At 47.4% G+C, this 24,228-nt stretch overlaps 1 protein-coding gene across 1 annotated transcript in view; it reads left to right on the top strand.

Annotated features, from left to right (window-relative positions):
- Positions 1-638: 638 nt before the first annotated feature.
- The window catches only part of MAEL (maelstrom spermatogenic transposon silencer), a 78,865-nt gene continuing 55,275 nt past the window's right edge, over positions 639-24,228 (top strand). Inside the window, exon 1 of the mRNA XM_063446606.1 lies at positions 639-803. Coding sequence (XP_063302676.1) covers positions 672-803 — 132 coding nt within the window. The 5' untranslated portion in view covers positions 639-671. The remainder of the gene's footprint in view (positions 804-24,228) is intronic.

Here is a 24,228-nt window from a genome sequence, read left to right as displayed (position 1 = left end):
AACTATGTATATCCCAAAAATGTGCCAGCTTACCGCATGCTACAACTTATACGAATTGTTTACTGCTCTAATTTGACGTCGCTGTTGTGGCGCACCAAAGTTTATTGTTATTCTTGTGCACAACAAAAATAAAGAATTTAAAAAAAAAAAAAAAAATTTAACCAAAATGTGCTTATCTAGAAAAAAAATACAAATCCATTAAATGCAGTTATATCACACGAGGGGAGAAAAACCTCGGCCAAAAATTACATGATTTCACTTCCAGAGTCTGAAGTGATTTTTATTTTCTATTATCAGCTACAAAGCAGATTCCAGATTATGGTTTTATAACAAGCAGGTTACCAGGATAGCTTGTGTCTCCCCCAGATGCTCTGCCATCTCACTCACCTCTGACAGACTGGCTCTACAGCACAGCCGCCATTTTGTCTACCCAGTCAGAGGTGACACCTTTCCCTAACTGAGGGGGAAAGAGAAGAATGAGCCTGGGCCAATCCGAGTCCAGAGCTGTGGAGATGTTGGCGGGGAGAATGGGCCGCGGCCAATCAGCGTCAAGCTCGCCGTGCACGTGATCAGCAGCCAGGGCGCGCCCGCTGATATCTCCCGCGCGGAGCACCGTGGGCGGCGGCCATATTGTGGAGCTGATTGCTGAGGGAAAGGAGCGAACCGCGGGGATGCCGAATAAGAAAGCCGCCAGGAACGCGTACTTCTTCTTCGCTCTGGATATGATCCCGGAGCTGAGACGCCGCGGCCTGGAGGTGTCCGGGGTGCGGGATGCCATCCCACTGTGCTCGGAGTACTGGGCGGTGAGTGATAGACCCCCACCTCGATTTATTCACTATAGTGCGAGCATGGCGAGCCCTGGGCGGTACAGCTGCCCAGCGTGTCATTCCCCTGGGTTATTTACCAACCATTCAGGGCGAATTTAACCGTCTAGGCCAGAGTAGCCGAACTGAGAGCCGGTTTAGAGACCTTTTATCCAGTTCGGCTATTTTGGCCTTGCAGGTTACATTGACTTTGGTCACTTGGAGACTAACCCTGTAGGTGAGCTACACCAGGCTGTTAAGTAAAGTGAGAAGAATTGTCAGGAATCGAAGATAAATTTCAAATTTTAGACCAAAAGAGCTGAACTGGAAGCGTAGCTGACATGGAGAATACTCCCAGTTCAGCTCTTTGCATTTAAAGATTCACTTTGAATTCCTGACAATTGCCCTATAGTAAAATGCTGACAGGGTGGGACTGTGTAGGTCAGGTAATGGCCATTAAAAGTACATTGCTTGTTGTTAAAGGGACACTATAGGCATCCAGGCCAGTTAATCTCAGTAAAGTGGTCTGGGTGCCCTGTCTTTGTGCCTTTGAACTTTGCAATGGGAAATATTGCAGTTTCATAACAGTGGTCCTCAAACTCCAGCCCTCCCCTCCCCCCCAGATGTTGCTGAACTACAACTCCCATGATTCTCTGGCTATCTATGTAATTCAAAGAATCATGGGAGTTTGTAGTTCAGCAACATCTGGGGGGGGCGGAGTTTTAGGACCCCTGCATTAAAACACAGCTTTCCCAACGTTGTGGCTACAGTGAAGTGCAGTTCACATGTACAGCCATGCTGCATGCAGTGACCGGTAGGACAGGAGTACTGCACAGCGCTTCCCTCCTGCCGATGACTACGGTAGAGGAGCTTCTGTACCCCCGACCCAGTCTGACAGGAAGTGCTCACGGAGAGTACAGAGCTGCCTCCTGTCAGACCATTATATAGGAAACTGAGGCTTCTCTGCTGCAGACTGCCCCCTCGGCCACGCTACGTGGAAGGAGGCACAGGGAGGGTAACAAAAGAAGGTTCCAAAGAGACACAGAAAGGCTGAGTGAGGATAAAGAGAAATCCAGAGGGGAAAACAGACACTCGAAGGGAATGAAGAAAGAGGCCTGTCAGCTGCCAGTCTGCCAGCCAGCAACAGTGATTTAATGTGAGAAGAGCCAATTTTGAGCTGGATATCGGAGAGCTATATTGTATATTACTGTATTGTGCATAGGGGCTAGACTATTAGAGACAGTTGAGTAATCATTGATGTACTGCACATACGCAATCGTGTAAAAAACAGATTTCTCGTCATCTCTGCTGACACCTCCGCAACCGAATGAAATGTTTGAGAAATAGAACACCATCTTGACCCCCGCTGTGTCCCAAAATGATGCACGTCTGAAAAATGTGTGAAAGCTTTCCCACACAGCCAGTAGAGATGCTTACTGGGATTTCACAGCGCTTAACTCCATGAAATGACGCTGGATGCCCCCACACTTAAAAAAAAAAAAAAAAAAAAACGCCATAGGAAAACATTGATTCAATGTTTATTTTTTTTTATTTGTTTGCGTGTCCCCTGGCACATGTGTGCGAGCCAGTACTTTAGCGAGTGTTTGCACTTGTGCCAGGGCCGGACTTAGAACGGTCACGAGGGACAAACTGAGGGAGGAATGAGACTCGTGCACATTGAATATAAAATGACGTTGCGCTTGAGAATATTAACGCGAATTAGAATTAAAAAAAAAAAATCACAAGTACACGGTGACTTACGGGATTGAGGCGAAAAATAGAATAGACAATTCTCTGTGAAATGACTGAAAGTCAGTTCCGGTGAAAAGGAGGAGGTCTTACAAAGGCTGTAGTCCTAAGAAAAGCAACTTTTAAAGCTGTTTTGGACTATTCCCCCAGTGAATACATACATAAAAATAAGCACTTATTCATTGGGGTATATCTATTAAATTTTGTTTAGTTTTTTTGTTTTTTCCCCAAATATGGAGTGGTCCTTTAACATAATGTTCCCCTACCCATTGGCGACGGGTCCTCTTAATAATAAAGTAGGTGCAAAACCTATTACCCCAACACGCGCACACACAACGCATTTAATAACTCCTAAATGGCATATAATTGAGCAGTGAGATTGCAGCAGCTTAAAGAGTCACTATAGTGTCAGGAAAACAAAGCTGTTTTCCTGTCACTATAGTGCCCTGAGGGTGCCCCCACCCTCAGGGTCCCCCTCCCTTGGCGCTGAAGGTGTTAGAACCCCTTCAGCAGCTTACCTTAATCCAGCGCCGGGCTCCCTCGGCGCTGGTGACCGCTCCTCCCGGTCCTACGTCACTGCAGCCGAATGCGCGGCAAGTGCAGCGAGCGCATTCAAAGTGTCCATAAGAAAAAAAAATTCTTAATGATTTCCTATGGAGGTGAAATTCACCTCCAGCGTCGTTGATGCACCTCTAGTGGCTGTCCGGAAGACAGCCACTAGAGGCTGGATTAACCCCAAATGTAAACATAGCAGTTTATCTGAAACTATGTTTACATGTGAAGGGTTAAAACCTGAGGGACCTGGCACCCAGACCACTTCATTGAGCTGAAGTGGTCTGGGTGACTATAGTGTCCATTTAATCTATACACCAAAACTGCTTCATTAAGCTAAAGGTGTTTTGGTAGTGTACCTTTCACATTGGAAGGAATCAATTTTTTTGTTACTTAGACAACCTCCTTATTGTGGCAAATTCAAAGAAACAAGCAGTGAGTCAGACCAAGAGAACTCTGACAACTTAGCAATTATTAGTTAGAATTGGTTAGTAAACTTCCAAAAGAGCCAATCTATTCCAGCAAGGAAAGTAATATTCCTAGGAACAGACATAGACACAAGAAAGAGTTGGATTTCTCTTTCAGAAGAAAGAAAAGACTGAATCATGAAGAATTTTATAGAATTGTGGGGGGAAAATAACTACAGCATCCTGGTGTGCAGGTCTCCTAGGTTCCCTTTCATCGATAACTGGACTGGTGAGATTGGCACACCAGCATCTGAGGAAACGAGGACAAGTCTTCCTTTAACCCAAGCATGTCAAACTCGCGGCCCACAAGGACCATCTGCTGCCCAGCGAACTGCAAGTGCATGCTCAGTGTTCTAGCAGAATAGGCAACTGCTTTCCCCATATTGCAGGTGCCTACTCTGCTAACACTTACCCGGCTGGGAGGTGGACCGCGAAGGATCTCAGTCTTCCAGCTCCTCACTACTCCCTCGCGCACGCCGACTGAAGTGAAGCCGGGCGACGGAATATGACGTCATATTCCGGCTCCCGGCATCACTAAACCGCGCGAGGCAGCAGTGAGGAGCTGGAAGGACCCCAGGGAGATGCCCTCCATTGGCTCCATAAGGTAAGCAGCAGTAATGAAAAGTGTGTGTGGGTACAAACATGTATTCCTGACCCTTTAGTGTTAAAACCACTATCTAGCCCCCTTTGCCTCCCTAAAGATAGTAAAATCTTACTTGTATTCAAGTCTGAAGCTGCTGCCTTTGCCTGTGAACTTCCTCTGACATCATCAGAAGTGATGACCTGATCCAATCACAGTGCTTCTCCATAGGATTGGCTGAGACTGACGGGCAGAGCCAGCACAATTCAAACACAGCCCTGGCCAATCAGCATCTCTTCACAGAGATAAATGAAATCACTGAATCTCTGAGAAAAGTTCAGTGTCTGTATGCAGAGGGAGGAGACACTTAATGTTTGGATGCATTTTAGGCAGCCATGACACAGGATGGATCTCTAACAGCCATCTGAGGAGTGTCTAGTGAAGTAATCACTAGGCATGGGCTAGGCAACCTACGGCACTAGTGCCATGCACTGCACTCAAGGTGTCTTTGCACGGCACTCAAGGCTGCTAGAGCTGTTATGGTACTTTTTAGCAGTAAACCAAAATGTTTAAATGTCTATCTGTTCCTGTCCAAATCAATAAAATTAAATTGCGTATATACGCTGAAGTAATTAAGTCTGACACACAAGGTTCAGGTTAAAATAACTTCGAGAAAATTTATTGGCAAGTGCTTAAAAAGCGGACGCGCAGGCCCTTTTAAGAGACATTTTACGTCATCATTGATTATTAGAATATCGGCAAATAAACCTCATTAATTGGATTAATTGTTAAGTGTCGGGATTAGTGTCCACCTATCAATATTATTAATTGGCTCAAAAGCTAAGTGGTTAGTCCCGTGTCCACCCACCAAGAGGTGGGATTGTTCTGGACACGGGTGGGGACAAGGGGGTCTTGAGCGTCATTTTACACGGTCGGTGATCTCAGGCCTCGTGGCCAGGTGCAAGGTCTCTTATGAATAGAACATTTCATTACTACTGTGTTCTCATGGCCTTCAAATTATACTATGTTGCAAGTTAAGGAAAAGTCAGCAATTCCTGTGTTAATCATGTCTTTGTTAGAACATACAGTCTTTGTCTTATTGTATTAGATATGCTGGGAAATTCTGTCATGTAAGGTAGTTTTAAAATGAACAAGTTAGGTTATGAGGACAAAATGGAGGATTGAAGAAGTCAGGTTAGGAGGACAAAATGGAGGATTGTCACAGTATAAAGTTAAAATGGAGTTAGTGCAATAATTCAATACAAGTACAATAAAGATTTTTAATAATCCCACATCAGTCCCCCCTATGAAATGTTGGATTCTAAGAGATAAAAACTTTATTAAGTTAGTACCAGGAAGACGTGTTAACCCAAAGGCACAGAAACCCCGTGGCCACTAGCTAGGTGTTAATGCAAAGTGCAAGACTGTCCCTAGATCTGACCCTGATAGGCTAACTCATCCGTCAGTTTTGCTCTTGAACACTTCACTCCCATGGGTGTCCCATGGCGGCTAACCCACCACTTCTCCACACGGGGACTTTACCATTCACTGACAGATGCTGTCCCTAGGCTGGTCCCTTCCTAGAATTCCTGCACTTTATCAACAAAAGGGATTGTTTGCAGCGGCAGACAGGGTGAGTTGATGTCTTGGAAATCTTGGTCATCAACTTCGAGATGAGTAAAAGTGGGTGCCGCTTGGTCAACAGTCTTCATGAGGGATTTTCTCAGACATGGGAGGATACAACAAAAGAGAAGAGCAAAGATAAAAAGAAAAATTAGTATAGCCATACCAATATGCATTAAAGCCTTTTGCCATCCTGTCATCCAACCAAACCATCTTTCCCAGGGATCTTTTATCCCAGAATTCCTTTTTAACTCTTCAGACAGGTCATTTAATTTCTCTATGGCTAATGTAACTTTACCATTAGGGCCTGTGTTTTCTGGGATATAGGTACAACATGTCATGGTGTCGGGCAAAATTTTACAAACCCCTCCTTTTTCGGCTAAGATCATATCTAGGGCCATTCTATTCTGAAAAGCCATTTGGGATGTTGCCTGCAACTGTTCGGCCAACCCCTGGAGGGCGTCTCTGGTATAATTAACAAAACGCTGTTGATTATAATAAATGTAATTTATCCAATTTAAATTCTTGTTCGTGGTAACTATGGCAAAAAGTGATTCAAATCCTGCAGCAACTTCATCTCTTGCCTTAAACTCATTGGGCACCCCCCTAGGCACTCCAATGGCATCAATATAAACATGAGGATCAAAACTTCCTTTCACTGGGGCGTCACGCTTAACCTTAGTGTGCCTGGACTCATGGGTGACGAGGTGTGTGTCAGAGATAATATGTATAGGCATAATAGCTTTAGCCAGAGTACACTCCCCCCACCACTCTTTGTCCATTCTGGATCTTAGCTGTAAATCCCCACACAACCAGTAAATATCCCCTAATGACCTGGTGTGAAACTGCAACAAGTTCATAGAGACATTTCTGTAGGTGGCACAATACCCCTTAGAGAAGTTACCCAAGAATTTACCAATTCCATCATAATTAGCATAACAAGTGTAATTACCTTTATACACGGTAATACCATCTGGGGGTTTGACATCCTTGGTTAGGAGAGGATACTCCTTTGTCCATGCTATACATATGGACCTGTTAAAATCATAGTGATAGGCAAAAAGGCTTAAAACACATTCTTCTATATCTACTGGCAGGATTAAAGGCACAGTACCCAGGTGAGGCCGGGCACCGCCACATACATAGCATGCAGTCTTATTATGCTTATTAGCATTATATTTCATCCATTCTAACCATAAATTTACATCATTAAAACCTGTTTCAGCGGCCATGGTATCTTCAAAGGTGGGGTTAGCAATGGCCATCATGTCTTGAAAGGTCTGGATATGAGGTTTTAATGGGTTAGGGACCATATGGGTGGCCCCTTGCCACTCAGAAGAGTTGCACATATCTTTTAGGAAGAAATGCCCTAATTTACGGTAGGAACCCTTTTTCCAATACATTCCCATCACATACTGGTCTGCATCCGTTGGGCTTGGATGCTCAATGTTAAGGATTTATTTCATTGGTGTACCCCCCCCAGGCTTTCTCAAAGTCATTCTCTGGAGAAGGGATCTACCTTGATCATCTACTTTAGATAAGGCACTTTTTGGTTTGTAACCCCAGGCAGGCCCGGCATTCCATCCCGCCGCCCCCCAATGGTTACAATTGTGCCCCCATTGCTTGTCAACTACACAAACATATGGGTCTTTTGAATGAGGGATATCTCTGTAGATACTCTGGATTTGTGATGTGGGGAACGGGCATTCTACAATATCACAATAGTCAAGGGTGTAAGTAGCCACATGGGTGCATGATGAATTGTACCAGAAGGTATACCCACTAATATCTTTGGTGATGGCTACTTGTTGGGCCTTTATGAGGCTAATTAAGGAGAAGGTGTACCAGAGGTACATGCTTGTGTGGTATCTGCTTCCTCGGGGGCTGGAGATTTCTTGCAGTGGGAAGCATGGATCCAATTTGGCCTACCGGCCAGTTTGACGGAGGTTGCGGTAATCAGGAGAACTTGGAATGGACCGTCAAATCTTGGTTCCAGGGTATTTTTCCGCACAAACTTCTTGACCAGAACCCAATCTCCGGGAAGCAGGTTATGGGTACCTGTATCCAATTCGGGATCTGGAATTGAAGAGAAAACTTGGGCATGTATTTTGTTCAAGGCACCTGCAAGTTCAGTTACATAATCTACTAAAACATCTGATTGGAGCTGTAACTGCTGCGGATAATAACAACCTAGTCTGGGTGCTGTCCCAAATAGAATCTCATATGGGGACAGTGAATGCTTCCCTCTAGGTGTGTGCCTAACACTAAATAAAGCTATTGACAGGCTTTCTGGCCAGGGCATTTTCGTTTCTTGTGACATTTTTAACATTCTGGCTTTTAGAGTGCCATTCATGCGCTCTACTTTACCACTACTTTGTGGGTGGTAAGGGGTGTGGAAGGCTAGGGTCACCCCTAGAGCAGTCCAAATTTCTTTAGTCACTGTTGCTGTAAAGGCTGGGCCTTGATCACTTTCAATGACTTCTGGGAGTCCGAACCTACATACTATCTCTGTAAGTAGGCGTCTTGCGGTTGTTTTTGCAGTGATATTGGCCACTGGGTAGGCCTCTGGCCATCCTGAGAACATGTTCACTATGACTAGTGCATATTCATGGGGCCCACTCTTGGGCATTTGGATGTGGTCAATTTGAATTCGCTGGAAGGGGTACATGGGCTTTGCCAGGTGTTTTGCGGGCACCTTGATTGGTCTTCCTGGATTGCATTTTGCACAAATGACACAGGCCTTACAGAAGCTGCTGATCAATGTTGTGATTCCGGGTGCTTCATAATACTTCTGTATGAGGGCGGCCATCAATTCCTTTGACAGGTGTGCAGGCCCATGTGCCCATTGGACAACTGCTGGATATAAATTTTTTGGAAGACAAAATTTGAAGTTGTTGTAATATACTCCGTCCTTTTGGACAGCTCCTTTCTTTTTCCATTTCTGGATTTCTTCAGGAGTGACTGCAGCTTGCTGTTCTCGCAAAATTCGCAAATCAGTAGGAAGAGTTTGCAGAGCAAAAATAGGGACTTCTTCTTCTTCTTGTCCGGACACTTCTTCATCCACTTCCTGCAGATCCCTGGCTGCTAGCTTAGCAGCCTGATCAGCCAAATGGTTGCCCTTTGCTTCATCTGTATCCAATTTCCCATGGGCCTTTACCTTCAAAACGGCCACTTCTTTAGGGAGTAGGAGGGCGTCCATTAGCTCCTTGATTGCAGTACTATGCTTGACTGGTGTACCGGCGGTGGTAAGAAATCCTCTTGTCTTCCAAATTAGGCCGAAGTCATGTGCCACGCCCAGAGCATATCTTGAATCTGTATAGATGTTGGCACGTTTTCCTTCGGAAATTTTGCATGCTGAAGTCAGAGCCTGTAATTCAGCTTCTTGCGCAGACATTGCTGGCGGTAAGGATGATGATGATTTGATAACTTCATCTGTTGTGGTTACGGCATATCCTGTATGATATCTTCCTTCTTCATCAGCATATCTTGAGCCGTCCACAAACAGGGTAAAATCTGGATCTGGTAACGGATTCTCATGCACAGTTGGTAGGTGCACTGTCTCCATTTTCATCTGTTCAAAACAGTCATGAGGTGTTTCGGGGTCATAGTCATTCACTATGACCAGATCTTGAAATTCTTTCTCTAGGAAGTGGCGTGGCCATGCTTCCAGAAGGTCAGTTGTTGGGTATTTGACAATACCATTTTCCTGTAGCTGTTCTTCATCCATGGTGGCCCATAACTTTGCCATGGGCCCAAGATCATTCCATGACCTTGTCTTCAATTTGGTAACAGGAATATGTGGGATAGCAGTATCCCAATGGCAGTAGAGGTAGTTAAGTTGTTGAGGTAGTTGGACCAAGACCATGCTATTGCCTTCAGAGTCACAATAGAAATCTTGAGCAGTGAGCTTCACATCAGTCCAGTGGTAAAGCTCATCTTCATAGCAAGGTTCGGGAGTAATGTTTGGTTTGTACCACATGGTACAGAAGGCGTAATCTGGGCCTTCACAGAGAGGCTTTTCATCTTCATAAAATGTCAAATGTGGATGCATGACTTTCTTGATACATCCACAAAGCAGGTAAATGTAGGTTTCATCCGTGATAAATCCATAATAGATACCCCCCTCAGGGAGTGGAAGAAGAGTGGATGGGTTAAGAACTTGACATCTTTGGATGGAAATGTTGTCAGGTAGAAGAAGATGGCACTGGAGGCGTAGGTGTCTGGCTGGAGACACGTGCTTGAGCTGGACTTGGTTGATGATGGCAGAAATGTCATGAGGGGCCAAAACAACCAGAGGGTGGCCAAGGACCAGGTCTGAGGTTCTTTCTATGAGCTCTCTTGCAGCAAAAACAGCCCTGAGACAGGAAGGAGTCCCTCTGGCCACAATGTCCAGTTGACATGAGAAATATCCAATAGGCCTCTGGCGGCCTCTTAAGTCATTAGTTTGGGTGAGAACTCCTGTTGCGTGGCCTTGTCTTTCAGAGACAAATAATTTGAAAGGTTTTGGAGTAGTCAGGTAGGCCCAAGGCAGGAGCAGAAGCAATGGCCCGTTTGAGAGCATTGAAATTGTCCAGAGCTTCATTAGACAAACAGAAAGGGTCAGACTTAAGTGCGTCATAGAGAGGTTGCATGAGCAGGGAGGCTTCTGGGATCCATGCTCTGCAATAGGAAATGAGGCCTAGGAAGGCATGGAGAGATTTTGAAGTCCTTGGAGTTGGAATATCCAGTACAGCTCTTACCCGGTCCCGAGTAAGATGTCTGGTACCTTGAGATAGGCAATGTCCAAGGAAAACTACTGAGGGTTGGCAGAATTGTAGCTTGATGAGCGAGACTTTGCATCCTTGTTCTGCCAAATAACAAAGAAGACTAATTGAGCACTTTTCAGTAGTGGGTATATCATCTCCACAGAGCAGCAAATCATCCACATACTGGAGCAGAACAACTTCTGGGTGCTCAGCTTGCCATGGGTCAAGGATGGTGGCCATGGCCTTTGCAAATTGACTTGGAGAATTTTGTGCCCCTTGGGGCATGACAGTCCAGGTATACTGTTGCATCTCATGGGTGAAAGCAAACAGGTATTGGCAGGATGGGTCCAGTGGGACACTGAAAAAGGCATTTGCTAGGTCAATGACTGTGAAAAATTTTGCAGATGGTGGGACTCCAGAGAGCAGAGTATGGGGATTTGGTACAAGAGGGGTGTCCAGGACAGTGGCTTCATTGACGGCACGGAGATCCTGAACCATCCTGTACTTCTCTGGCTCACCTTTTGGAGTTTTCTTTTTCACAGGAAATAGCGGGGTATTGCATTCAGATTTACATTTTACCAAGGCACCCTTCTCCAAGAGTGCCTTGATCTGGGTAGAAATGGCTGCAGCCTGTGCTGGTTTTAAAGGATATTGTGGTTTTCTTGGTAACTTCGCTCCTGGGATAAGCTTTACCACCACAGGGGGAACATTTAGGTGACCTATGTCCTCTGGGCCTGAGGACCATAACTTGGCGGGCACCTGTGTTTTTAATACCTCTGGGAAATTGGACCTTAATTCTGCTGCTTTCTCACTGGGCTTTTCTAAATGCAGCATCAGAGGCAATGAGCACAAGGCTGAGGTGTCTGATTCAGATAGGGGTGTAGACATTTCTACCTGACCGTCTGGGGTAAAGGTGATGGATGCTTGCAGGCGTGAGAGAACATCAGCACCTAACAGGTTAATTGGGCATGTGGAGGATACCACAAAGCGAGCAAGCAGGCTAGATCCAACTCGTAGTGGAGTTGTTAGAGGGCTATGCCTTGGCTGGCCATCCACTCCAACACAAGAAACATCAATATTGGACAGGAAGGATGGGTCTGGCAGGTCTTGTTCTCGCAGAACACTACGGGCTGCACCTGTGTCAACCAGAAATGTGGTAGGGTGGCCTTCAATGGGCAAAGTCACTGTGGCAAGTGGCCCCCCCTTATCCCCTGTAGACACTGCCATTACAGGGGTTACAGACACAGGCTTGCCAATTTCCTAATCATCGGGTTCCTCAATTATCGGAACCTCTTTCTCGGCCTTGGGGGCCGGGGCAGGCCTGGATGGCTTTCTTGGCTCTCTCTTGGGTTCTGGGCAATCACTTTTAAAATGTCCCTTAGCCTTACAATTAAAGCAATGGCCATCCTCCGGTCGGACGCCCTTGGGAACAGGGGTAGAGCGGGAGACCATGAGAGGAGCTGAAGTGGGTCTTCTTGGGGTCTGAGCAGATTCTAACCCTCTGGCAACTAAGAGCAGGGTATCCAGAGGAACAACCTTATATTCTGGGCGGGCAGCAATAATTCCCTTGCGTATAGAGTCTTTAACACCTTGGACAAACGCACCAGACAGCATTTGTGAATGAATCTTGTCAGTAAGATCAAACCCCAAATCTGTAAACATTTGATACAGTCTTGCATGAAACCTTTCCACTGATTCTCCTTTATCTTGCATAACATCAGTAAGGCCAGCAGCCTGATCTGCAAGTTTGTCCTTGGCCCAGTCTCTTAATTGGCTACAAAAAGTTACTCCAGAGGGGTAATCAACGTCACTGCCGAGCAGATCTGTACTGAGGTGTCGGGCCATGCTTGGCCAATATGCATCCCCTGCTTTAATAGCACAAATGCTCAGTAGATCACGCCATGCGGCGGAATAAGTCTTTTGAGTTTGAACTATCCCTCGGTAGAAGGGCATAGGCTGCTTTTCTGGGTCAGGGAGTGATTTCATTAGAGCACTAGCTTGAGTGGGGTTGAAAGCAACATATTTAGGAGGGGCCCGTTCTCCCCGACCCTTGTGGCCAAAGGGGTCATCGATAGAACGATGAGCTGAGGCTCCCGCAGCAACCTCCGATGAGACATGGGACACCCTGTCCTCCTCTTCGTCATCGAATTCTATGATATTGGCTCTCTTACGCGGTGTAGGGCCCGCGTGAGGTGAAAGGATCGGGGGTTGGGAAAGAGCCCCAGATGCAGGGGTGGCTAGCGAGTCATAACCTGGGGACAGGTAGTCACCGGGGATTACCGGCATCAGGGCTGAACTGGGGTCCGCCATATTGGAGGCGGGGAAAGGAGTTGCATTAGGATTAAGGGAAGAAGTGGCGGCCATGTTTGATATGGGCACTTCCGGGGCAGACTGAGCCGGACTGGGCATGACCGGAACCTGGGGAGTGGCTTGGGGAAAGGGAGGGTAACCGGGGTAGGGCAGGGCCATGGGATATGGGAAGGGGTAGGGCCAGGCAGGGGAGGGCAGAAGAGTAGGGTGGGTAGGTACATTTAAGGAGGTAGGATATTGGACTGGGGCGGAGCCGGTTATGGGAGGAGACAGGACGGGAATAGTAGGGATGGGTGCAGAGGGAGGAGTTGGAGCAAGGGAGGGAGGGGTAGTTAGTTGGGCGGATGCTGACGGGAGGGGATTAGCCATGGAAAGGGATTGCAGGGAGGAAATGGCAGATGAAATGTTAGGATTGGGCATGGAAGGTAGCGTGGGGATGGATGAGGATGATGGGACTGGTAGAGAAGGGGAAGGGGTAAAGAAAGATCCGTCAGAATTCAGGACCGGGCAGACAGGGGAGGTGATGGGATGGGATTCGGGAGGATTGGGAGTGGGGAACATAGTCAGCTGGCTATCACCTATTGCTGACTGAACCTTGGGGATAGACATCCCCTGGGCGCCATTTTGGGGCGCCGGCTGAGGGTAAACCCCAGCAACACAATTCTTATGATACACAAACAATTTCACACCTTTGTGATTTATCTCTTCCTCAACCCAACCTTCTAACTGAATAGCCTTCGCTACTCTGTACCATGCTTCAGCAGTCTTTAATAAACCATTATCTGTAAGCTTGCCTTTCATTTCTGCCAGTAACTTGCGCCAACTTTCTGGTTGCAATCTTCCACATGTCGGTACAGCAATTTTACATACTTTTGCAATCTTCTCAACACCTTTAACCATCTCTTCACCCTCTCTGTTCTCTACTAAATCACATGCTAACCAGCCCTTGCTGGGCTTATCTAAATCCTGTCCCATAGTCCCTTTACCCCTATACCAGCGTCCTAGATATAGAGAGAGAGAAGGAAAATTGAACAGGAACGTCTACAATGCTCGACTGCCACCCGAGAACCGTGGGACTTTCTCAGGTGCGTCTTCCCAAAACGTAGACCAGTCACTGAATCCGCCTACCCGGGGTGGTAGACACGGATTGGAGCGAGGTGAGAAGTGTGTGACCAATCACTTCTCTTTTAAGAGGAATGGGAGTGGATAGTATAATAATATAGAAAGTGTAGAAAAGATGAAAGGCAAGGAAAAAAATCCTTAGAGACAGACACAGGAGTTCATGAGACTCCTCATTAAACAAACAAGACAACAATACAGTTGAAATACAGTGCATGCATCACAGTTCAAATGAAATCAACAGTAATTCCTTTCCTTTACTCGTGTGCTTACTCCAAAGTCACCTCCCTCAATCCCGTAGTGTCTCCACTACCTGCAGCCGCGGAAAACAACTGACACCGGTCCGAGTTCCGCCAGCCTCCCTCGACACAGCAGCCCACTAATAGTGTCTGCGCTACCCTCACCCTTGTAGTGCCCCTATAAAAACCCACTTTATAAGTCTCACTACTCCGTGGCGATGAAAACAGCAATGCCTGCCCGAATTCATCCACCACAAATAAAAAATTGGAATGGCTCCAGCTCAGCGCTCAAAGCTGGAGGGTACCACCACTCTGCAAGCAGAGTAACGTGCACAGAGAAGCTAGCTAGGCTATCAAAGTGACACAAGAAGGATCCCCAGGAAACTATGAGTCTACACAATCTCCACAGATCCAACACACCTCTTTTTCCCTACAGCCCCAGCCACGAGGCTCCTAAAAGAGTTAAACAGGAAAAGATGACCCCCAGGAACACATCCACAGGTCAACCCCCCTTTTTCCCTACAACCACAGCACCGTGGTTCCTAAAAGGGGTAAAACAGGCAACAGAAGACCCAGGCAAATCCCCTCAGGTCCACCCCCCTTTATCCCAAAAGGGGTAAAATACAAACAGACAGATATACTGAAGACCCAGGCAAGTCCCCTCAGGTCCACCCCCCTTTATCCCAAAAAGGGGAAAACAAGCAAGACAGAACCCCAGGCAAATCCCCTGCAGGTCCACCCCCCCCCCCCTTTATCTCAAAATGGGGAAACAGGCAAACAATTCAAACACACCCAGGCAACAGACTAAAATGCAGGTAAACAAGTGAGTAACGAGGCACCGGGCAAGATATTACCTGTCTTTGATGTCCTCCCGGGAAGCAGTCACAGACACGTGGACGGGTCAATCAAAGGGGCCGGAACATACCGGTGGCTCTGCAGAAGTCTCTACCGTGTACCTGGAGGTGATCAATCTCCTTTCCTTCCCCCTGGATTCCTCCGTCCACTCTTGCCTTCCTTAGGACGGCTCACCGGCCGGACATAGCCCGATGCCCCACGTTGGGCGCCAAAGTTGTTATGGTACTTTTTAGCAGTAAACCAAAATGTTTAAATGTCTATCTGTTCCTGTCCAAATCAATAAAATTAAATTGCGTATATACGCTGAAGTAATTAAGTCTGACACACGAGGTTCAGGTTAAAATAACTTCGAGAAAGTTTATTGGCAAGTGAAGAAAAAACGGGCGCGCAGGCCCTTTTAAGAGACATTTTACGTCATCATTGATTATTCGAATATCAGCAAATAAACCTCATTAATTGGATTAATTGTTAAGTGTCGGGATTAGTGTCCACCTATCAATATTATTAATTGGCTCAAAAGCTAAGTGGTTAGTCCCGTGTCCACCCACCAAGAGGTGGGATTGTTCTGGACACGGGTGGGGACAAGGGGGTCTTGAGCGTCATTTTACACGGTCGGTGATCTCAGGCCTCGTGGCCAGGTGCAAGGTCTCTTATGAATAGAACATTTCATTACTACTGTGTTCTCATGGCCTTCAAATTATACTATGTTGCAAGTTAAGGAAAAGTCAGCAATTCCTGTGTTAATCATGTCTTTGTTAGAACATACAGTCTTTGTCTTATTGTATTAGATATGCTGGGAAATTCTGTCATGTAAGGTAGTTTTAAAATGAACAAGTTAGGTTATGAGGACAAAATGGAGGATTGAAGAAGTCAGGTTAGGAGGACAAAATGGAGGATTGTCACAGTATAAAGTTAAAATGGAGTTAGTGCAATAATTCAATACAAGTACAATAAAGATTTTTAATAATCCCACATCAGAGCCAAACAGGCTCTGGCCTATCAGGAGTCCCAGTAAAACTTCAGATATCTGCTAATACGAAGAGGTGGTGAAGGACAATCCTCAATTTATGCATTGCAGTACATAGAGGAAGTTATCTCAGATCTCTTCCTCTCAGCACTTGTGAATGTGAATCCACATTGTAGTATCCTTGACCTGTACCTGGCCAGCCTGGTCCCCACTGGAACCCAGGGAAGCCACCCACACTTCTAGATATACACAGAAATGCAGAATAACCCTCCCCTCATACAAATAATGCGAACAGCCCACAAACAAACATCCGCACAAACATAACCCGCTAACAATCCACATACCTGCACACAACCCCACATGCAGCCTCTCACATGCAATACCCCAAACAGCCCCTCACATACGCACACTACCAAACACACAATGTGACATTTCCATTCACACACACAATTCCACAAGCAGCCCACATTCATAGGTATCATACACGATACTATAAACTACTAATGAACATATACAATATAATAGCTCATATATGCACAAATACAACAATACAAAAGCAATTACAGTATAAATAACAACCTCAATTTACAAAAATAGGACCGACACGGTATGGGACATCACAATCTTATATCGGCACAGTGCTGCTAAAAGGTTGCCTACCCCTGCACTAAATACTGCATTTTCTCTGAAAAGACAGTGTTTACAGCAAAAAGCTTGAAGGTAATGATTCTACTCACCAGAACAAATTTAATAAGATGTGGTTGTTCTGGTCACTATAGTGTCCCTTTAACCCTGCAGCTGTATACATAGCAGTTTCAGAGAAACTCACAGTGAGAAGACTCTGACGTCAATACTTTCCTATGGACTGATCGAATGCGCGCGTGGCTAGTGCCGCCATCGGAAGAGGGAGATTTCCATAGCGCCGCGGGAGCCTGGCGCTGAAGAAAGGTAAGTGATTAACCCCTTCAGCCTGGTAGGAGTAGGACCCTGAGGGTGGGGGGGAACCTAAAGACCCTATAGTGCCAGGAAAACGAGTTTGTTTTCCTGGCACTATAGTGGTCCTTTAAGGACACAATCCTTTTTTGCGGTTTGTTTTCAAACGCAATTTGCATCTGTCATTTATTGCACCGTCACATATTATACATTTATACATTGTTTTTTAGAGGTCAAATGGGACCTTAACTTGATGTCACATATACAGATACATTCTCATTCATTAATTATAAAATAATTGAACAAAAAAGAAATTTGCAGTTTTGGCAATAATAGCGTGTGCATAATATGTCCAGCTTAGAAAAAGTAATTCAAAATAAATTCATTTATGTATCTTTATAGAGTACATCATATTTATAGGATTTCGGCTTATTTTGAAATTTACGGGTCACAAAATAAAGACTAAAATAAAATTTCAATTTGCAGAAATTTTAGAAGTTGGTATGTTTCTCGTGTAGGTTTTGCCACACAAGTATATATTTATATAAAGTAGACAGGCTATTTACCTAAGGTTAGCTTGACACTTTGTACATCTCTGCTAAATATTGAAGTAAAGTTGTGTTAATTCTTTATTTTGGCATATACACATATAACAAGGTTTTTGTAATGTGTATTTCGTAAAAAGCTGGTGTGGTATTCCTGCACAGAACCCCATATTGTGTTCAGCTACATCTGCTGAGTAGAACGATTCCCCCATTGTATGCCTTTGGCACTTTTCTGTAAAGCTACAATGCCATATAAGATATATTTCAGTTTCTAAAGTTAAATTTTTTTTAGATGGGTTTGACGGGCCTATGTCTCATTTTAGGGTATTATAGCAGTGTGACTGTTCAAATAACCCCACAAAGGGCTTTCATTTGATAAAGCAGACTCCCCAGGGTATCTTATACGGTGTAGATTGTGCCTTAACTTGTCACCATATTTTCACCAATTCATGTCAATGTTTGTGGTGAGGGGGTAAAAAAAAAATAGAATTTTTACATATATGTTGCATTTTTGCCGAGTATTTCTTACACTTACCGGTAATATGTACCACTGTCATAAAAATCCCCAAATTATGCCCAGTTACATCTTCTGAGTACAGTATGCCCAATGTATGACCTATACACTATTTTGTGAAGTTACAGTGCTGTAAAAGAGACGTGACAAGTTCAGGTTCTTAAAGCGGCACTGTCATGCCGAACTTGCCTTTCTTCGATTCCTCTTCTCTCCCTCTGTCAGGATCTTTTCTTCATTTCTTCCTGTCTGCTCTAGTTTTCTTTAAAATATAAGACAAAGTAGGGACTATTTGTCTTTTTTTTTTTTTTTTTTTGGACAATCTGTATTTATCATTTTTTATGTTTTCTTGTTTCCAAGATCACATGGGGTACAGAAAAGAGTAAGGGGCGGGGGTCAAATTGGATTACAGGACACGCATTAGCTACGACTGACAGGTACATGCACGTGTGGAGATATACAGTAGTTTATTTTTGACTTCATGCGGTTGTCTGAGGTTGGATGACCAGAGTAGCATTTATTGTTTGTTACAGTATTTCGTAGTACCGTAGTTCTTTTGCGACCTATCGTTGTACATCTCACCCATGTGTTTTTTTTGTTGTTCTGTTGTATTTGACTGTGAGGGTGTACATGGTAGGTTTGAGAGCTTAGGTGGGTCGAGCAGCGAGCTACAGTCGCGCGTAGGGTGGTAACCGGCCGAGTTTGTGTACTCCTGTATCGGGGACAGGCGTGTTACCCGGGCCGCCAGTCCCGACCCATTCTCGGATGGTCGATCGCTATATGTGTAGTGTTCCCTCTACCTCAGGCGTTAGTGCTTAGGTCGTCGTGTCGCCTTTTGGGTGTGCCCATTATGTCGGGGTGTTGCCCGTGTGTTGATTGGCCGGGCAGAGGCGCCTGTGTACTTGGGCCTATCGCAGCGTCTGCTATGTGCGTGGTCATGAGCTGTGGGGTATCTTAAGGCGACTTGGGGGCTAGCGATGTCGCTTCCTGTCTGTGTGGGGCTCCGTCTACTGGCCGTTCCTTTATCTGTGCGCAATCGTTCGCTCAATGCGTGTTCCGATCCAGTTCAGGGTATGGGTCAGTCATGTCTGGCTTGGGTCTGAGGTGGGGATGGGGGGGCAGGTGAGGAGGGGGTGAAGAGAAGGAGGGGGGTATAGCTGAGAAAGAGGTGGAAGAGGAAGTGTAGAGATGTGGGGTGGATGAGGGCCATGGTTTGAGTATAGGTTTCAGGGGGTTGTTCTGTCTGCGGCAATGTACAGAAGCCAGGGGGTCCACGTCAGGTTGCGTTTCTATGTGCGTCCTTGGAGGGATGCCGTCATAGCTTCCATGGTGCGGATTTCTCCTACCCTATCCACCCATTGTTGGAAGGTGGGGGCAGCAGCCTTTTCCCATAGAGTGGGTATTAGGGACTTTGCTGCTGTCAGCAGGTGTTTCGTCAAGGATTTCTTGTATGTTTTTAGAGACATGCTCGTGTGGTGTAGCAACATGGGGAGGGGTTGGAGCGGGAGTTCCGGGTCTGATATTTCACGGCTTTTGGTGTTAATATTCTGGTTATCTCCCAGAAGGGAGTGATGGCTGTGCATGACTACCAGATATGAAGCATAGTGCCTCTCCCCTCTCCGCATCGCCAGCACGTCTCTTCGATGTCCGGGTTCATGCGGTGCAACACATCCGGGGTTCTGTACCAGGACGTCAACAGCTTGAAGCTCATCTCCTGGTATTTTGAGCTGATGGAGCTTTTATGAGTGAGCAGGAATACTTGATCCCATTCTTGGGCAGTCAGGGCAACCCCAGTCTCTCTCTCCCATCTGGCAATGAATTTCGGCGACGGTCTGTTTTCTCCTTCCATAAGCATTGCGTACAGGTGGCGCCTGGCCATGCAGTGTTTCTCAAAGGGTGTGAGATCTCGGTGGAATTGTCGTTTGGCTGCCGATGTGGAGTAGTAAGACTTGACCTGTAGGTACCGGAACCGATCAAGGGTCGTTGGGGTGGTGTCTGGGAGCAGGTCTGCCAGGGATTTGAGGGTGCCACTGTCGCACCATTGGTGTCTGTAGATCCAGTCTGATCAAGTGACATTTTTCAGGTCCGCCGGTACCAGTCCTCCCCCTATGTTTGGGTTGCAGGTGAGAGGCGTTAGCGGGCTGGTGTGGGTGGTCAGCTGTTGTGGGTACCGAAGGGTGCACCAAGTCTTCAGGGTCTCATCGATCAGGGGGTTACCCGTCTTGAGGGTACTAAATGGAGTTCCCGTCCTCCATAGTTGCGATGGGATTATCCCCTCTGCCTGTGTTACCTCGGCTCTCACCCAGAGTTTTTCTGTTGGTTGGACGTGCCAGTCGGTGACCCTCAGCAGATGGGTAGCTCGATAGTATCCCAGAATCGAGGGGAGCCCTGCACCCCCACGCTGTTTAGGTTGTTCCAGTTGATGTTTACTGATCCTCGGAGCACCCCTACTCCACACGAATCCCCGTATTGCTGCTGAGATGGAGCGGAAGAACTCCTGTGGCAGGGAGATCGGGATTGTCTGGAAAAGAGAGAAACGGCGAGGTAGAATATTCATTTTTATTGCGTTTATGCGTCCAAACCACGAGATGTAGAGGTCCGTCCATCGTTGCATATCGGCCTGTAGAGAGGTCAGGATGGGGGCAAAGTTTGCCTGGTAAAGGTGTGCAAGCTCTTTAGTCAACCAGATACCGAGGTATTTCAGCTTGGTGTCGCACCATTTGAATCCGAATTGTGAACGTAAGTGCATTTCGGCTTCGGTGGGGACTGAGATATTGATGGCCTCCGACTTCTCCGTGTTAAGTTTCAGGTTCGAGATCTTCCCGAACTCACGGAAAAGACCCAAGAGGTTTGGTATGGAGATCAGCGGTTGCTTCATAAAGAAGAGCATATCGTCGGCATATGCTGCGAACCGATGCTCCACTCCCCCATTGTATGCCCCACTATTCCCCCATCCGCCCCGGACTGCCCCCAGGAATGGTTCCAAGGAGAGGGTGAACAGAAGGGGGAACAGGGGGCATCCCTGTCGCATGCCATTTCGTATGGGAAACAAGTCCGAGAGAGCACTGTTAACTTGGATTTGGGCCGTTGGGGTCGTGTATAATGCTGCTATCCAGGTCCTGATATTGGGACCGAATTCCATGTGCTGCAGTGTGGCCTCGAGAGGCCCAGTCCACTGGGTCAAAAGCCTTTTCCGCGTCTGTGGAGAGGAGGACCAAGCCTCCTCCCCGTCCCCTGGCCGAGTGAATGATGTTAAGGGCTCGGATCGTGTTGTCTTGTGTTCACTGCCTGGCACAAAACCCACCTGGTCCGGGTGGACCAGCTCAGGTAGCACCTTGGCGAGGCGAACGGCCATGACTTTAGCAAATAGCTTTAGGTCAGCATTTTTGGAGGGAGGTGGGGCGGTAGCTCGCACAGCAGGCTGGGTCCTTCCCTTCCTTCGGCAAGACTGTTACTACAGCTCGAAGCGAGTCTACCGGGAGCTGCCGGCCTTCTAGTATCGAGTTTAGGCCCGTCAATAGGTGTGGCAGCAGGATATCTTTAAAGGTGCGAAGGTAGCTTGCGGGGAGGCCGTCCGGTCCCGGAAGCCCTGTTGGATTTAGTTAGCTTGAGTGCCGCATGCAGCTCCTCGGTGGACACAGGTTGTTCCATGTCCGCGGCCCTCTCGGGGGTGAGTTTGCAGGTGACATGCGTGGCGAGATAGCCCGTTAGTTCGCGTCTGTGTCGTGCCGGTTCAAGCGCTTTGGTCGTATCTGCCAAGTTGTAGAGGCCGGTGTAGTAGTCGCCTGTAGGATCTCCGCTGGGAGTAGTGTTTCTTTCCATCCTTGGGTATTGATTTTGTGTATGTGGTTTTGCCTCCGTCTCTGTTGCAGGGTCCGGGCCAGTAGTCTACCACATTTGTTGGAGTACTCGTAGAAATAGCGGTTGGACCTCCGGAGCACATTGAGCAGCTTCTGTGAAAGTATGTCTCTGAGTCGTCTCCTCGCATCCGTCAATTGTAGATATACGTCATCTCTCAGTTCCTGTTTGTGTGGTTTCCAGGTCCGATATCTGCTTGGTCAGTTCCAGGACTTGTCTGGTGTTTTCCCGTTTGCGCTGCGTACATAGGCTGATATAGTGCCCTCGTACTACGCACTTATGTGCCTCCCATGTAATCAGCGAAGATACCTCAGGGGAGGCGTTAGTTTCAAAGTATTGGGTGAGCACTTGTGAGGTCAGAGCCGTGTATTCCGTGTCAGATAGTACGGCCTCGTTTAGCCTCCACTGGCGTTCCTTCGGCTTAAAGAGGGGTGATTTGAGTTGGATGGTTACGGGGGCATGATTGGAGTCACCGTGGATCTCTATATCTGCGGACATGAGCAAGGGGAGGTATTCCTGTGCCACAAAGATGTCGTCTATTCTGCTGTATTGGTTGTGTGGGGCGGAATAGCAGGTGTAGTCCATACCGTCGGGATGTGCTGCCCTCCAGCAATCGACCAAGCCAAGTCTAGTTAGTGTTTGTTTGGCCTTGTGCATACAGTGGTCTGGTATGGTGCTGGAGCCCCGGGATGTGTCCACCCGTGGGTCCAGTGGCAGGTTTATGTCCCCCGCCAGTATCAGGAGGCCCTCCCTGAACTTCTCCAGATGGGATAGCGTCCGGGCCAGAAATGAGTGTTGGCCGCGGTTAGGGCAGTAAACATTGGCCAGGGTATATGTGCGGTCCGCTATGGTTCCTTTCACAAAAAGGAACCTCCCCAGTGGGTCTGCACGGGTGGCAGTGCATTGAAACGGTACCGTCCCCGCAAAGAGGATGGCAACTCCTGAACGCTTGGAGTCTCGGTGGTTTGCAAAGAATCCCTGAGGGAATCGCCTGTCCCCCAGAGTGGGGGCACCCCCGTCTTTGAAGTGCGTCTCCTGAAGGAATGCCACAGACACCCTGAGGGACCACAACGTCCTCAGGAGTTGTCTGCGTTTTTCGGGGATGTTGAGGCCTCTGGTGTTATTGGTCTAGAACTTGAGTGAAGCTGGCTGGAATCCCTATGACATTGCTGCGGCCCGTGTGTGTGGGGGAGAATGGGGAAGGAGAAGAAAAGGGGGGGGTGGGAGAGGGACGTGTAGGAAGAGAGATGGAAGGGGGGTAGCTAGAAACAGATAAGAAGAGTAGGCAGGTGGGGAGGATGGTTTGTGTCAGTCAATTAGTGTCGGTCAACTGGTGCCTGGAGGGAAGGAAACGTCGGGTGTAAATAGACAACTATGGCCCTAGATCGGACGAGCGCACCAGGGTATATGTAACCCGTCCAAAGTCAGCGGGGGACCCTGGGCCCGATCTAATGTACAGTTTGGGTCTGCTGCGCGGGGTTGTAGTGACCAGGTAGAGTTAAAGTGTGTTAGAGGTCGTGAGGCTACTGCTTGTGTCCGGCTCAACAAAGCTGCTCAGTGCTCCTGTGCCTGGTAGGGGAGCCATGTAACAGGTTGTCCCATTCGTGGACGGCATGCATATAGTACAGTATAGGTAGATACCCCCCCTCTCCGTGGGGCCCTACCCCTTCTGTTACTGGGGTCTGCGGGATGTTGTGGCGGTCCCATCAGGATCCAGGCCACTGCCGTCAGGTCTAGGGCTCGCAGGAACCCAGGTACATTGTTCGGCCATCGTAGCGTGTGCCAGGCGTTGTCTTTACGTGCCTGCAAGCTGAACGGGTAGCCCCATTTGTACGGGATCCGTCTGTCTTGAAGCAAGCGGGTGAGCGGTCTCAGTGCACGACGAGCTTCCAGCGTCAGGGGTGAAAGGTCGTGGAATAGAGACACCTGTGCTTCCATGAAAGTAATGGCCTGCGGCCTGGCTGCTCGCATGATGGCCCCTTTCAGGTGGAAGTATTGCAGGCAGCATATAATGTCCCTAGGCAGACCATCATTCCTCGGGGGTCGGAGGGCTCTTTGGGCCCTTTCAATGTTGTATGTGTCAGGTGCATTCTCCCACAGTATTTGTGTGAAGAGTCGGGTCAGTATGGTCACGAGGTTTTCCCTACTTGTTCGGTCAGGCCTCTGACGCGTATGTTGTTACGGCGTCCGTGGTTATCCAGGTCTTTGACCTGTCTTCTCAGGTCCAGGAGGACCGCGCCATGCCGTGAAGTGGCGTTATCCGCTGCTTGGGAGTGTTGGGAGGCCTGTATGCAGTCTGCCTCCAGGTCTGTAACCCGTTGCTCCATAGCAGTAATATCCCTCCGCACCTCCTGGATCTCCCTGATGGCTGA

The sequence above is a fragment of the Pelobates fuscus genome, chromosome 1 (assembly GCF_036172605.1).
Source record: "Pelobates fuscus isolate aPelFus1 chromosome 1, aPelFus1.pri, whole genome shotgun sequence".
Taxonomy (NCBI): Eukaryota; Metazoa; Chordata; class Amphibia; order Anura; family Pelobatidae; genus Pelobates; species Pelobates fuscus.
This window is presented reverse-complemented; position numbering and strand designations above follow the sequence as displayed.